The 12,899-nt window shown below is 42.5% G+C and overlaps 1 protein-coding gene across 6 annotated transcripts in view; it reads right to left on the reverse strand.

Moving 5' to 3' along the window:
- LOC126518578 (serine/threonine-protein phosphatase 2B catalytic subunit 2-like) overlaps positions 1–12,899 on the reverse strand; it is a 146,105-nt gene that overhangs the window by 55,692 nt on the left and 77,514 nt on the right. For all 6 annotated transcript variants that reach the window (XM_050168359.3, XM_050168358.3, XM_050168357.3 and 3 more), the window contains exons 7-8: positions 9,583–9,677; positions 8,056–8,181 (exon numbers count right to left, since the gene is read on the reverse strand). In XM_050168359.3, the coding sequence (XP_050024316.1) occupies positions 8,056–8,181; positions 9,583–9,677 (221 nt within the window). The remainder of the gene's footprint in view (positions 1–8,055; positions 8,182–9,582; positions 9,678–12,899) is intronic.

The following is a 12,899-nucleotide window of genomic DNA, read 5'->3' on the forward strand; positions in this document are numbered from 1 at the left end:
CAGAAAATAAACGTGAAATGTTTGTGTCACCCAGTTTTGTGCTCCTTATTCAGTTTTTTTCCTCTTTTCAGCAATGCGAAAATCTGCTTAATCAGAAGATTTTTTGCAGTCCGACACACTTCGAATTAACGAGATTTTACTCTAAATTACAGTGCACAAAAATATATCAAAAGGACTGAACAGTTGTCAGTAGATAAAATTATCATGGAACGGCCACAAAAAGAAAATGGGACAGGTTGAAATAGCATGGCACGGGATGGTCATTCCTAGCCAAGTATGTGCAGAGGGAAAGGGCACCCCCTTGATGTAGGGCAAAGTGTGCGTAGCACAATCCAAAGATTAGCACAGAATGCCAGAGAGCTCAAGAGCGTCTTTTTTGTTGATGAGGAACAGTCTGCTTGAGGAAAAGACTAGCAACCACGCTTTCTGCGCAAGAGCTAACATTTCAGCACGACAGAAAGTGCCTGTCCTGAGCCAGCATGTCCGAAACCCATCACTACTGTACAGTTGTAGTTGTCCAGTTCACACAGGGTGTTTCTTGAGCATTAAAATGCCATATGTTGTTTTTGTTTTACACTACTTTCACTTTATCATAGACATTTAACGCAGATTTCAGTGAGTACCAACTCACTTAAATGTAAATCTTTCTACAGTATACAAATTTACCCATGTTTGCCTTTACTGATGTCTTATCAAAGCATGCATCCAACCATTGGCAAGTGAAGGTTCCATGGAAATGTAGTATGAAGTGACTGCCTGCTCGTCTCCTTGCCAACACACTTTAGGCACACGTGAGCCCCACAATGAACAGCAATATTGGAAGTATTCATACATCAGGTAATTAACCCTTTCGCTGTCACGGACGTACCGGTACGTCATCGCGCTTCCCCCCCACGGTGTCACTGACGTACCGGTACGTTCTCTATCGTGCGTTCAAAATTTCGCGCCTGCGCGCAAAGCTGGCGCTCCTGAATTGGCCATGCCATCTGTTGACTCTTTCTACAAGTTCGTATATTCTCCCCGACCTGTGTTAACCCATGTATTGAAGAGTACCGTGCCACTGCCACTCCCCACTTTCTCTTTGCTGAGTGGCGCGGTGGCTCCGCGTGCGCTGGATCATGCGTCGCGCGCGTGGGGTTATGGGTTCAAGGGTTGTTCTGCCATCTCCGCTGGTTTGAAGGTTTTTATTTTTCTTCTGTTGGTGTGTCTGCTACGCCGCGTCAAGTTCAGATGCACGTGCCGTTGCCTCTCCGAAAAGAGTGACTCGATTGCTGCTTTCGCTCTCTTGCCGAACCCTCGCTTCCGACTTGCAGCAGTAAACGTAAAGCCCTTCGAACTTTGTTTAGCCTTTTTCCATCTCCCTCTGTCTTCTTGATCATGCAACGTCCCATTTCTCTCCGCTGTGCGGGCGACTGAAAGCGCATCCTCCCAGTGCGCGGTTACTTTCGGATGGCTGAGCGCGCGGGACCTTCGTCTGCTCGTTGGTGCGGTGGCTCAATTCCGATTTAGAATACGAGCCGAGCTCGGATTCGGACTCTGACAGAGTCGCGTGCGAGGAAGAGGGTTCCGCATCGTCAGATTCGGATGTTGAACAGATTTTATAGTCAGGCTGATGATGATGATGATGTTTACTAACAGCAGCTGCAGAACACTGAAATGTGCATATAGCATTGACTACGTTATTTGTACACCAATCATAATCAAAAATAAATTGCTATGTTCATTCCCTGTTATGCTCGTTCCCTGAAACCAAGCCGACACTGGGGGTGCGTCACGGCCAGAAAGGTCCGACAGCGAAAGGGTTAAACAAGAGCACCCACATATTCCTTAGTAGTTAAAGACAAATAACTGAAAGGGAAACTGATGCTTTATTAACAAGCTGCACCAATGGCTGGTTCCAGATGCAACATCACAGAAAAAAGTCACAGTACATGCGTGCTTTTGCATTATGCCCACATTGGAAAGCAGCCAGCGCAGCTGGGAATCAAACCTGTGACCACACAGTATGGTCACAGTATGGGCTCACAGTAAAGTCACAGGGCTCACAGTATGGTCAGAACAAAGATTGAACATATGAGGCATTCTGTGCAAGTTAAGGCCAATCACAAATCAATTTTGCACATAACTTGTAGTAGTCGTAATTAGTGCTGAAAGTTTTGATAGCAAATTATCTTTTCAGATGTTTTTTGTTATATGCTCATTGTGCTGGCTGCAAATGCATTTTGGTACAATTCCTGACATTCCTGTAACAGTCCAGCTGGCTAGCATGCCATGTTTGAGCACTCCTACACATGATTATCTATAGATTCAGGGTGATGCTTGTCACTAATGTGCTCGAAGTGCCATTTAGCACAGTACCAAATTATTAACTTTTGTTGACCATGGTTTACACGTCTCACATCAAGAAGCAGTATATTTTAATTCCTAGTCATTTTACTTGGGATAAGTAAGGTTTGTAAGATTTGCACATGATTCAGATAAAAATTTTCACGCATACCAAAACCCACAGGTTGGCAGAATAAGAGGACACTCACTGACACTCACTCCCCAATATTTTTTCAGGATATGCACTAATGCTCATGTCCACTCACACTCACTCGCATTCATACTAACTTCCACCCATACATACCAGCCTCTCCTCGTGTTCATGCTCACGTGCACTCCTGTTCGTACTCATCTATATACTTACACTAACAGGCACTCCATGTTCTAACTCATGTCTCATTCTCACATCCATTCACCTGCTCACATTTCATTATGACCTCCACTCACATACTTCATTCATCAGTCGTACGTGCACTCACGACTGAAATGAGTGAGCATACTCATGAGCAAGTATGCCAACCTAGGTCAAAACTTCTAGGCCCTGCTGAGACATCAACACACAAAATCCTGCAGTTTTAAAATTTTCAGTTTTCTTTGGGTACTATTTGTGGTATTATTTTGTCAAAAGTAATAATATACACTAAAAAACGAGCAAACTCCTTACAAAGGTTGTCTTGCAGTTGGCCCTCCATTTGCTAGCTAATGTGCAAGAGCTCTTCAGCCTTACTCTGTCATTCCTTAATCAGCTGACTACACAGGACATGCCACGTGATCAGCCACTTGTGCTTACCCAGTGACAGTTCCAGCTACATATCTCAACACACCCGTGTCACACTTTATGATGTAATCACAACTTACTGCTGCACCTCATCAAATAAGTGCAGAGGCCATATACTATATCAAAGTTAAGTGCACATAATGTCATTTCATCTTCAGTGGTGTACATATGTACCAGCATTTACATTCACCCCTCCCCCTTTTTTTCTCCATTCCTATGCAAATTACCCCGCTCAGAGGCAAAGCTCATAAGAGAAACACTGCTCTCCTGATTTACATGCAGCCTCCAACCCAAACAATGCCCCGTATTCTTCCTTGTGCACATCAAATCAATCAAAATAAAAAATCACTTTATTTAAGGGCATTTCCTGCGGAGACAGAGACTAAAGGCTGAAACAGCCTGACTGGGCCCCTGCCCCCGTTCAATTCATACAGCATTTACGCATACAATAACGTGTACAATAAGGTGCACATTATATGAAAGTTCAGCGGCAGCACATTGAATTGTGTACACGCTAACGACAAGTCTGCTTCCTTTGCAGACATCTCAAGAAGCGGCCGAGATAATCAGCGCTACAGGCAAGATTTGTTGTGCCCGTCAAGGCTCTACCATGTGACGAAGATAGCTGAGGGCGTTGCTGTACCTTCCTGATGGCCGACGGCTTAAATACGCTCCCCAAGCCCAGGCGTCCAGTTCGGCGGCAGCGCACTGAATTGTGCACACGCTAACGACAAATCTGCATCCTTTGCAGGTGAGAAATAGTGTCGATTTTCTTTGAAATAGTCTTTGCAAATCTGCGCTGCTGCCGAACAAGCCTGTTGTTTTTTTTGTATGAAAGTGATTGGATTGATACCTGTGCTATCGTACAATGATGCCGGGGAAAGGGAAGGAGGGGGAAAGTGATGTAGCAGCCTTATTTGCAGAATTTAAATGGAAAATGCATGCTGAACTCGGGGACCTGAAAAAGTCAGTTGAGCCCTGCAGTGACACGTGTGACCATGTCAAAGACGTGAGTCAGGACGTAAAGGTGCTAAGAGATGAATTAAAAAGCTTCGCGTCTGAGATTCAAAAACTAAAAGCTGAAAACAGAGTTAACTCAAATTACAAGAGTGGGAACAGTATCAAAGTAACAACAACCTTGAGATAAAAGGTGTTCCGGACGAGTGCGACTCTTTAGTAGCTGTTCGAAAAATCTGAACAAGTCAGAGAGGCAGTTGACGAGAGGGACACTGATATATGCCATAGAGTACCAACTGCCAACTCAACAACCGAGAACATTGTTGTTCGTTTTGCGAGACGTGGTATGAGAGCCAAGGCTAAGAAAATGAGAATTGGCACAAAAGACTTTGGCCTGGTTGGTGTTAACAGTGCAATTTTCGTCAATGAACATTTGACACGCCACAACACGCAGTTGCTTGGAGCAACAATGGCAAAGAAGAAAGAGCTCAAATGGAAGTTTGTGTGGACAGCAGGTAGCAAGGTCCTAGCAAGGAAAGACGAAGATAGTCGTGTTCTACGAATCTCTTCTTCCGATAACCTTGCAAAAATGAACTAAACATTGCATCAACTAATTATAAGCTTGCTTTCACTTCACTGTAGATGAGCACGTGTGATGTATACACGTCAGAAGTATTTAACACCACATTTAGGGCCAAGCAATCTAACTTCTCTTTGATTCAATTCAACATTAGAAGTATAAAAAACAAGCTTGACAGCCTACAAATTTTCTTGGAGTCTCTCGTTCTGAGATTCGAAGTCATTTTTTTACGGAGACTTGGCTGACTATTACCGATGATACACCCGTCATTAACAATTACACTTGCATACGCTTGGACCGCGCAGGGAGAAGAGGAGGGGTTGTGGCGGTATATATCAATGATAGCTATGCTTACAGCATCACTGAGGAGTACACAATTACAAATGTAAATGTTGAATGCTTAGTTATAAAAATATCAATTTCAGCTTGCTGCCATATATAGGCAACCAGCTGGTTCTAAAAGTGACTTCTTAAGACTTTCTTGAGCAATTGCTGCAGCTTTTTCAGACAAACAAGTTACCTTTTTTTGTTGTTGGTAATACAAATATAAATACAGTTAGTAATGACCAGTACGCTATGAATTATAAGAGCCTGATTATGTCATACGGATGTGAAAATTTGGTTTTGGTTCCCACATGCATTGGTCCTAAAACAGGTACAACTATAGACAAATACCAGTGTATCAGAACTAATAGGTGGAGTGATAGTGAGATAAGCGATCATCTACCCGTGTTTTGTGTTACTGATCACTTCACAAGCAGACATCTTGAAGTAAGCAAGTATCGAGTGATAAATGACAAATCACTCAAAAAAATTTTTTCCTTGGTGGAGGCAATGAATTGGACTAGCGTGTATGACTGCGGTGATCCTAATGATGCTCACGAGAAATTCTACAACAAGCTAAAAGTAAGTTATGATGATGCGTTTCCTTTACAATGTGGCTGAAAGAATAAGCAATAAAAGACCTTGGATTAACCCTGCACTATACAAAAGAATAAGAGAAAAAAACAAGATGTATCATACTTTTATTAGTATACGCGATGTAAACCTATTTAAGACTCCTTAAATAGGTTTACATCAAGATGCTTCGAAATAAACTAACTTCAGATCTAAAGAAAGCAAAAAAAAATTATTATGAAAGTTTGTTTCTTCGACATCAAACTAATGTAAAAAAGATATGGGAAACAGTAAACAGATATACAAGCAGAAACAATGCAATAACCAGCGTACAAGAGATTGAGATGAATGGAAAAGCGATAGCAGGGCAGTGTTTGGCTAACACCTTCAATGAGTACTTTATACAATCAGGGAAGTCAGATAGCGCAATTGTAGGCAGTCAACAACCAACAAGACACATCAGTTCTTTACCAAATTCGTTTCTTATGTATCACGTCTCCTAGCAAGAGACTTAAGAATTACTGAACAGAATAAAAAATGTCGCCGCTGGTTATGACGAATTTAGGACTGAACCAGTAAAGTATGTTTCCAAGTTACTCAAAAACGTTCTCACCCATATTATTAACTAAATGTTCGATACTGGTATTTTCCCTGATGAACTGAAAATAGCAAGGGTTGTTCCAACACACAAATTCAGAGACAAAAACACCCTTACAAATTATCGGCCAATATCGGTGTTACCTGTTTATGAAGTCTTTGAGTGGGCAATTAATGATCGCATTACAAAATTCTTAGAGAACTAAATTATCATATCTAGTTCGCAATTTGGATTTCAAAAACACCAGTAAACTGAACAAGCGCTAGTTTGTGCAAAGGAGAAAATCATTCAAGGTATTGAAAATAAGGGTTATACATTAGGGCTCTTTCTAGATCTGCAAAAAGCGTTTGATTCTGTGAATCATGGTATTCTACTTCTAAAACTGCAATGTTATGGAATACGTGCCATGTCATTGAAATTAATAACCAGCTATCTTGAGAAACGCTTCCAATTTACAGATGTTAATAATTATTCCTCGACATTCTTAAATGTAACAAATGAAGTACCCCAAGGATCAGTATTAGGTCCTACCCTGTTTTTGTTATACATTAATGACAAAACTCAGATTGACAACACCCTTGATATAGTAATGTTTGCGAACGATACTAACAAATTTTTTACTTCACGGACGAAACGTGAACTTCAAGAAAAGACTAATCATTATCTACAAAACCTATCCAAATGGCTAAATGATAATTGTCTACAATTAAATGCCTCTAAAACTAAATACATCATTTTTTCTCCTCCAAATAAACGCGACCAACATGACATGCATATTACGTATGGAACCAAGATAATTCAGCAAACACCTGAGCAAAAATTCCTAGGCGTTTGGTTCCAAGAGTCTTTGGCATGGTCATGTCACGTCGACCATTTGGTAGTCGATATAGATCAATCAATAGGATGTATTAGAAAGATTTCTACATTAATATCTCTTCGGCTAAAAAAAAAAAAACTATTACACTCTAGTATATTCTAAGATTGCCTACTGTTCGCTAGTATGGGGTACCACCACTCAGCGCAACTAAATAGATTAACGGTACTAGTACAAAAGTGCATGCTACATATTTTTGAAAATTATGCAGGAGATATTCGTGACTTACGTACCAGGGAGTTATTTCTGAAACACAACATGCTTATGGCCAATAAAGTTTATCTCTATAAATTAGCCCAACATATACACACCACAAACATATACAAAGAAAGTGATATGGTAGTTGATTACCAGTATGGGTTTAGGCAGCATAGCAGGAGGCTTCCGAAGATTAGGACAAATTATGGGACACAATCGGTAACATATCAAGCTATAATACAGATTCTAAATAAACAGACATAATAAATTCAACAGATAGTCGTGGTAAACTTAAAAGAATGTAAAAACGTTTCTTGTCACAACAGCATGTGTATTGTAGACTGTTTTACATTAGTTTCTACTTTATTCATAGGATTTTTGAATTTTTTCTTTTTTTCTGTTTTCTATGCACAATGTACTGGTACATAATCGTTTTCTACGTATCTAACATTATAAAAAGGCCTACTAGCTATCTAACACATGAATCCTGTGTGACCTTTTTGTATATCTATCTGCGTGATGTGTGTGCACATGTATGCATCTCATACTTATCTGATGTATTAGAAGTCACTTTTTTTCTTAATCAGCTGTACATTGCGTGCAACTGAAATTTTTAATGTAATCAATGTAATAACCAGTGATCCAGACACCTATAAAATTCTAATGTTTCTCACGGGGTACTAAATTCCAGATTGTTTAAGACTCCAAAACCCATGCCTCCAAATTCAAGAGTTCCAACAACCCGTGGTGTGATAATATCCAAACACACACACACACACACACAACCATCCAAGCAGCGTATTCTGGCACACGAAAAACCCACTGCAAAGCAAGCACAGGAGCCTCACCCTTCTCGCCTACAAATGGCAGGGACCAGGTAAACACGTCCATGAAATTGGGCAGCCAGTAGGGGTGTGGTGAGCAGTTGAACTGCCGAATGTTCATCACATTGTTCTCGTATTTCAGCACTGCCGCTGCACGCATTACACAAGAGAAAGAACCACTATTAAAATCAGCCCACACTTGCAGTTGCAAAAGAGTCTCTCCCTCTCCCCCTCACCCCCTTATTACCAGGTGCAGCAACCCATAATTTCTTAGATCTGTAGCAACCTAAAGTGCTATGTCAGGTGTATGAGGGACAGTGAAGTCCAATACAGCACCGACCACATGTACAGTAGAATGTCGATTATACAAATCTCTCGAGATGGCAGAAAAACTAGTATCGCCCAAAAATTAAAAAAAAAATTGAGAAATTAAGGGGGGATATGGCAATGTAATGACCAATTTGCTCAAAGCTTCCCATTTTTTGTTCTGTAATCCTAAGACCTTCCTTTATCCCATGGCAAAATATGTGGAAGAAATATGCACCAGAATAATAGAAGATTGCACTTTTTTAGTGTGTTGTCTTCAATATCGGGGAAAAAATCTGGCATCGGGAGGTGCTATTGCACCAATGATTGCGTGAGCGTGATCTTCCGTTGATGCAGCAATGCCAGCTTGATATTGCCATAAACACAAGAGTGGAGATTCAGATATCTGCAGTGCTGTACTTCTCCAAGCAGAAATTAAAGCAACAAAAGCAAGTGCGTAAAGGGAAAACTAGCATCGCAATTCATTACTACAGCCATGGGGTGCACAGGGAGCGCTCCTATTGGCTGTTGCGAATTTCAATCACTGGCACGCTTGTTTCATGCGCACTTTTGCAGCAGTGAGCTGCGCACTTTGCGTGTTCCGAGGCCAACGTTTCAATAACTGCATGGTTATCTCGAGTGTCTTTCATTGCTGTGTCCTCGATACTGCCTGATGGTGACATGGATATGATTTGCGCAAGACAACGGAATCTGTTTACTTTTCTTTAGTAAACATAGTAGCAATACACAGAGGCTACTATGCATCATGCCACCTGACGGTGCAGAAGCAGGAACGTTTGAATTGTCATCAGGCACCAAAGACAACAGAAGGTGTGGAATACAGAGATAAGGCTACCCGTGCTTATTAAAATTTAATTTTATTGGGTTTTACGCGCCAAAACCACGATCTGATTATGAGGCACGCCGTAGTGGGTGACTCCAGAAATTTGGACCACCTGGGGTTCTTTAAGGTGCAACTAAAACAAAGTACCAGGGGTGTTTTCACATTTTGCCCCCATCGAAATGTGGCCACTGTGGCTGGGATTCAATACCGCGACCTTGCGCTTAGGAACCCAACACCACAGCCACAAAGCAACCACGGCGAGTAAGGATACCCATACTGATCTTGCTGACATGGCAAGACTGGGTCGCATGTGACTGCCAGCTCCTGATAAAGTTACAAGGCGTTTTAAAATGGCCCAACAAGTTGCATCATACTTTTGTGGGGGGAATGGGAGGACGTACCTTTGTTGTTGTAAACGTCCAAGTAGTTTGGTGCCGAGAATATGGTGATGAGCGACGGAAACCCTGTGGTCTGACTCTTCCTGTACATCCGATACCTGCCATTGAAAAGGTCAAATCATGCAGCAGGACTGCTTTCATACACGTAACTTTTTCTGCTCCACAAGAGAATTACGCTTGGCACACAATGTGTAACACTGAAACCTTGCACGGGTTTTTTACACTGGCAGCATTGTGTACCACCTATGGCAAGCAGACATGTTTCAATAGATCTGAACAGGGTTCACCAAGATAGAACTTGAAAAAGAAAAACATTTTTCAATACATTATTAGTGAGCATGGCCTTAACAAAATCACTGCCAGTTGATTAACAAAATGCCCTAATTTGATTACCCACCGTAGTTGCACACTTTAGATTAGATTCTCGAGTTTCACGTGTCAAAACCACGATTGGATTATGAGGCATGCCACAGTAAGGGAGCTCGGATTAATTCTGACCACCTGGGGTTCCATAACTTGCACCCAATGAACAGTACATCGGCATTTTTGCGTTTCACCCCCATCAAAATGCAGCCACCATGGCCGGGATTTGATCCCACGACCTTGTGCTTACAGCAGTGCACCACCACAGCCACGAAGTAACCACAGTGGGTATGTACATTTTGCAATCCCAGAATTGAAGCCACAGGGTGTCTATAACGTTCCCATTTTCAAATTCCCCGATTTTTCCAGGTTTTCTTCGACTGTTATGAAAACTCCCTGGCAGTCTATGACACTGGCTATTTAGGCACAATAAATAAATTATGCTTTATAGCTTGTCAAGTTACTGCCAGCCCATAATTTTGAACCACTGCCAGTAAGACGTCAGTCAGTTGAAATGCACTATCAGTTCCGAATGAATTAAGTATTTCATGCATGTTCCCACCACCCAGCCAGGCTTCACACACACAAAACCAGCTACAATTTGCAGATTGCACAGGTTTGGTTGAAACCATTACTTTCTTCTGCCATACCACCATGTTTGTCATAACCACTGTTGCTACCAATTTTCTTCATTCAAAGCAACCAAGGCAAAAATTCTGCTTCTTCCATGAATTTTCCAGAACTTACAAATTCCCAGAAAATTCCATGTTTGCCAACTTTTCCTTGATGCTAGACACCCCGAGTCAGTCCGCACTACAGCCACGTGCCTGTCCGTTAAATTCCGAGGTAAGCGCCAGCTTTAATTATTCATTGCACAAATGAGCAGTGAAATACAAATGCTTTTCACACATTTCCTTCGATAGCCTCCTTGATAAACTCTTGACAGAACTGCTCATGTGGAAAACCAATTTACTTCACCTCAAAGTTTTGCCAAGGATGTCTCAAAACGAGTGCATGCCCTCACGATGACTGCCAAACAAACATGGCCCAAGTGCAGCGCCAGCTATGCACAGTTAAATCATTTATTTTACCCACCATTTTACAGGGCATAAGAGAGGACGGGGACGAGCAATAAAAAAAATATATAGAATGAGTGCAATTGTTAAGGCAGCAGCAGCCATTTTCCAGACAATATACAACTGTGGCACTGAATGCCATAAATGAGGCTGCTGATGATACACCGTCACCAAGAAGGTGTATGGAGAAGGCACAAGATGTTAACTCTACACTGCATTTAACCAACAAAAATGCTCCAGAAATCCACCACAGTGGCTCCATGGCCATAGCATTCTGTTGCTCAACACGAGGTCGTGGGATCAACTTAATATAAGTACACATTAAAGAACCCCACAAGCTATGAACTGATCAAAATTAAATTACTAGGTTTAATGTCTTTAAGCAACACAGAGGCTATGAGAGATGCTGTAGTGGGGGACTACTCCAGAATAATTTTGACTAACTAGGGTTCTTTAATGTGTACCTAAATAAAAGCAAACGAGCACTTCTGCATTCTGCCCACACTGGAATGTAGCCGCCGTAGCAGGGAATCGAACCTGCGACCTTGTGCTCCAGAGCAACAGAATGCATAGTCATTGAGTCATAGTCATTACCATGGTGGGTAGCAGATGCAATGACCTTACAAGTGAATTATATAAGTAATTCACACGAGATACAGTACACATGCTAGGCAATACAATATATGCTCATGTGACATAGATGTAAGCACAGTGTATACAGTCGGAACCCGCGATAACGAAATACCGCAACAACGAAATTCCCGCGACAACGAAAGCTTTTCGTATCCCCGGCGAACGCCCATAGGATTCAATGCATTTGGTACCTCTCGGCAACGAAATGTAGCTGTACTGCAATCCCGCACAAACGAAATTTGCCGCAACTCCGCATATTGCGTAAGGCTAGCAGGCTCCAAAATGTGCTCAAATGCGATTGTTTTGCATTAAAATTGCGTAAAATACCACCACATTACACTTGCGTGGGCGCCGCCATTTATGTTCACCAGAACCAAGCGCGGAAGCGATCAGTGCGCTGCAAACACGTCATGGCCGCCATCTTGTTTGTTGATCGCCCGTTTGAAGCGGCACCATGAGCGGCACGCACGTTGCTACCAACATGTGACGACGGTGTTTGCGCGCCTACCAGGCGAGATCGTTGTTCAAAACGCGCATTCATTTTGCGTTCCCCGCGATTGAGGACTCGGCAAGGCCTAGTCCAATCGCGTGAGGCGAGACTGAACGCAAACTGGACGCGCGTTTCGAACAACAATCCCCGATCGCAGCAGTGCACTGCGTAATGTGCGCCTCGGTGCGAAAAATGCAGCAAAAACAAAGAAATCCACGTCCCACCTACGTGGAATTGTTTATGGCGCTTGAGATGGCGGTCGCAGCATATAGAGTGTCACGCATGGGGCCATGATTGACCGATCGTCCGGGAATATACGCATCCCTTGCTTCAAGAATGCTGGTTTTGGTGCCACCCGACAGGCATCGTGTGCGGATTCTACACCGGATGTAGATTTGCGCGAAAGGGCCGTTATCTCGATTGTTTGCCTTCGCGTACACGAGATACCATCACTTTTGCGATCGGCACCGGCCGCGTCGGCGCCTACGGGCAACAGCGTGCGCTGGAGAAATGCTGCTGCATGCGCTGTTGCTCTGCGTCCAGTGCCGAGTTACGCAAAATCTCGGCAAGTGATCGCATCTCCGAAAGCAGTTGGCCGTAAATTCTGCGCTACGGCACTACTGCCACTGCTGGTCGACGCATGCGGCACACTTAGTACTGTCAACAATGCGGTTCTATACCCTCAAGCAAAGCTTGCAAAGTAAGCTAACGGAATTTGGACAGTAAAGTTTTGTTCTGCGATGCATTACCTATCTGTG

The sequence above is a fragment of the Dermacentor andersoni genome, chromosome 1 (genome assembly GCF_023375885.2).
Source record: "Dermacentor andersoni chromosome 1, qqDerAnde1_hic_scaffold, whole genome shotgun sequence".
In the NCBI taxonomy this organism is placed as follows: domain Eukaryota; kingdom Metazoa; phylum Arthropoda; class Arachnida; order Ixodida; family Ixodidae; genus Dermacentor; species Dermacentor andersoni.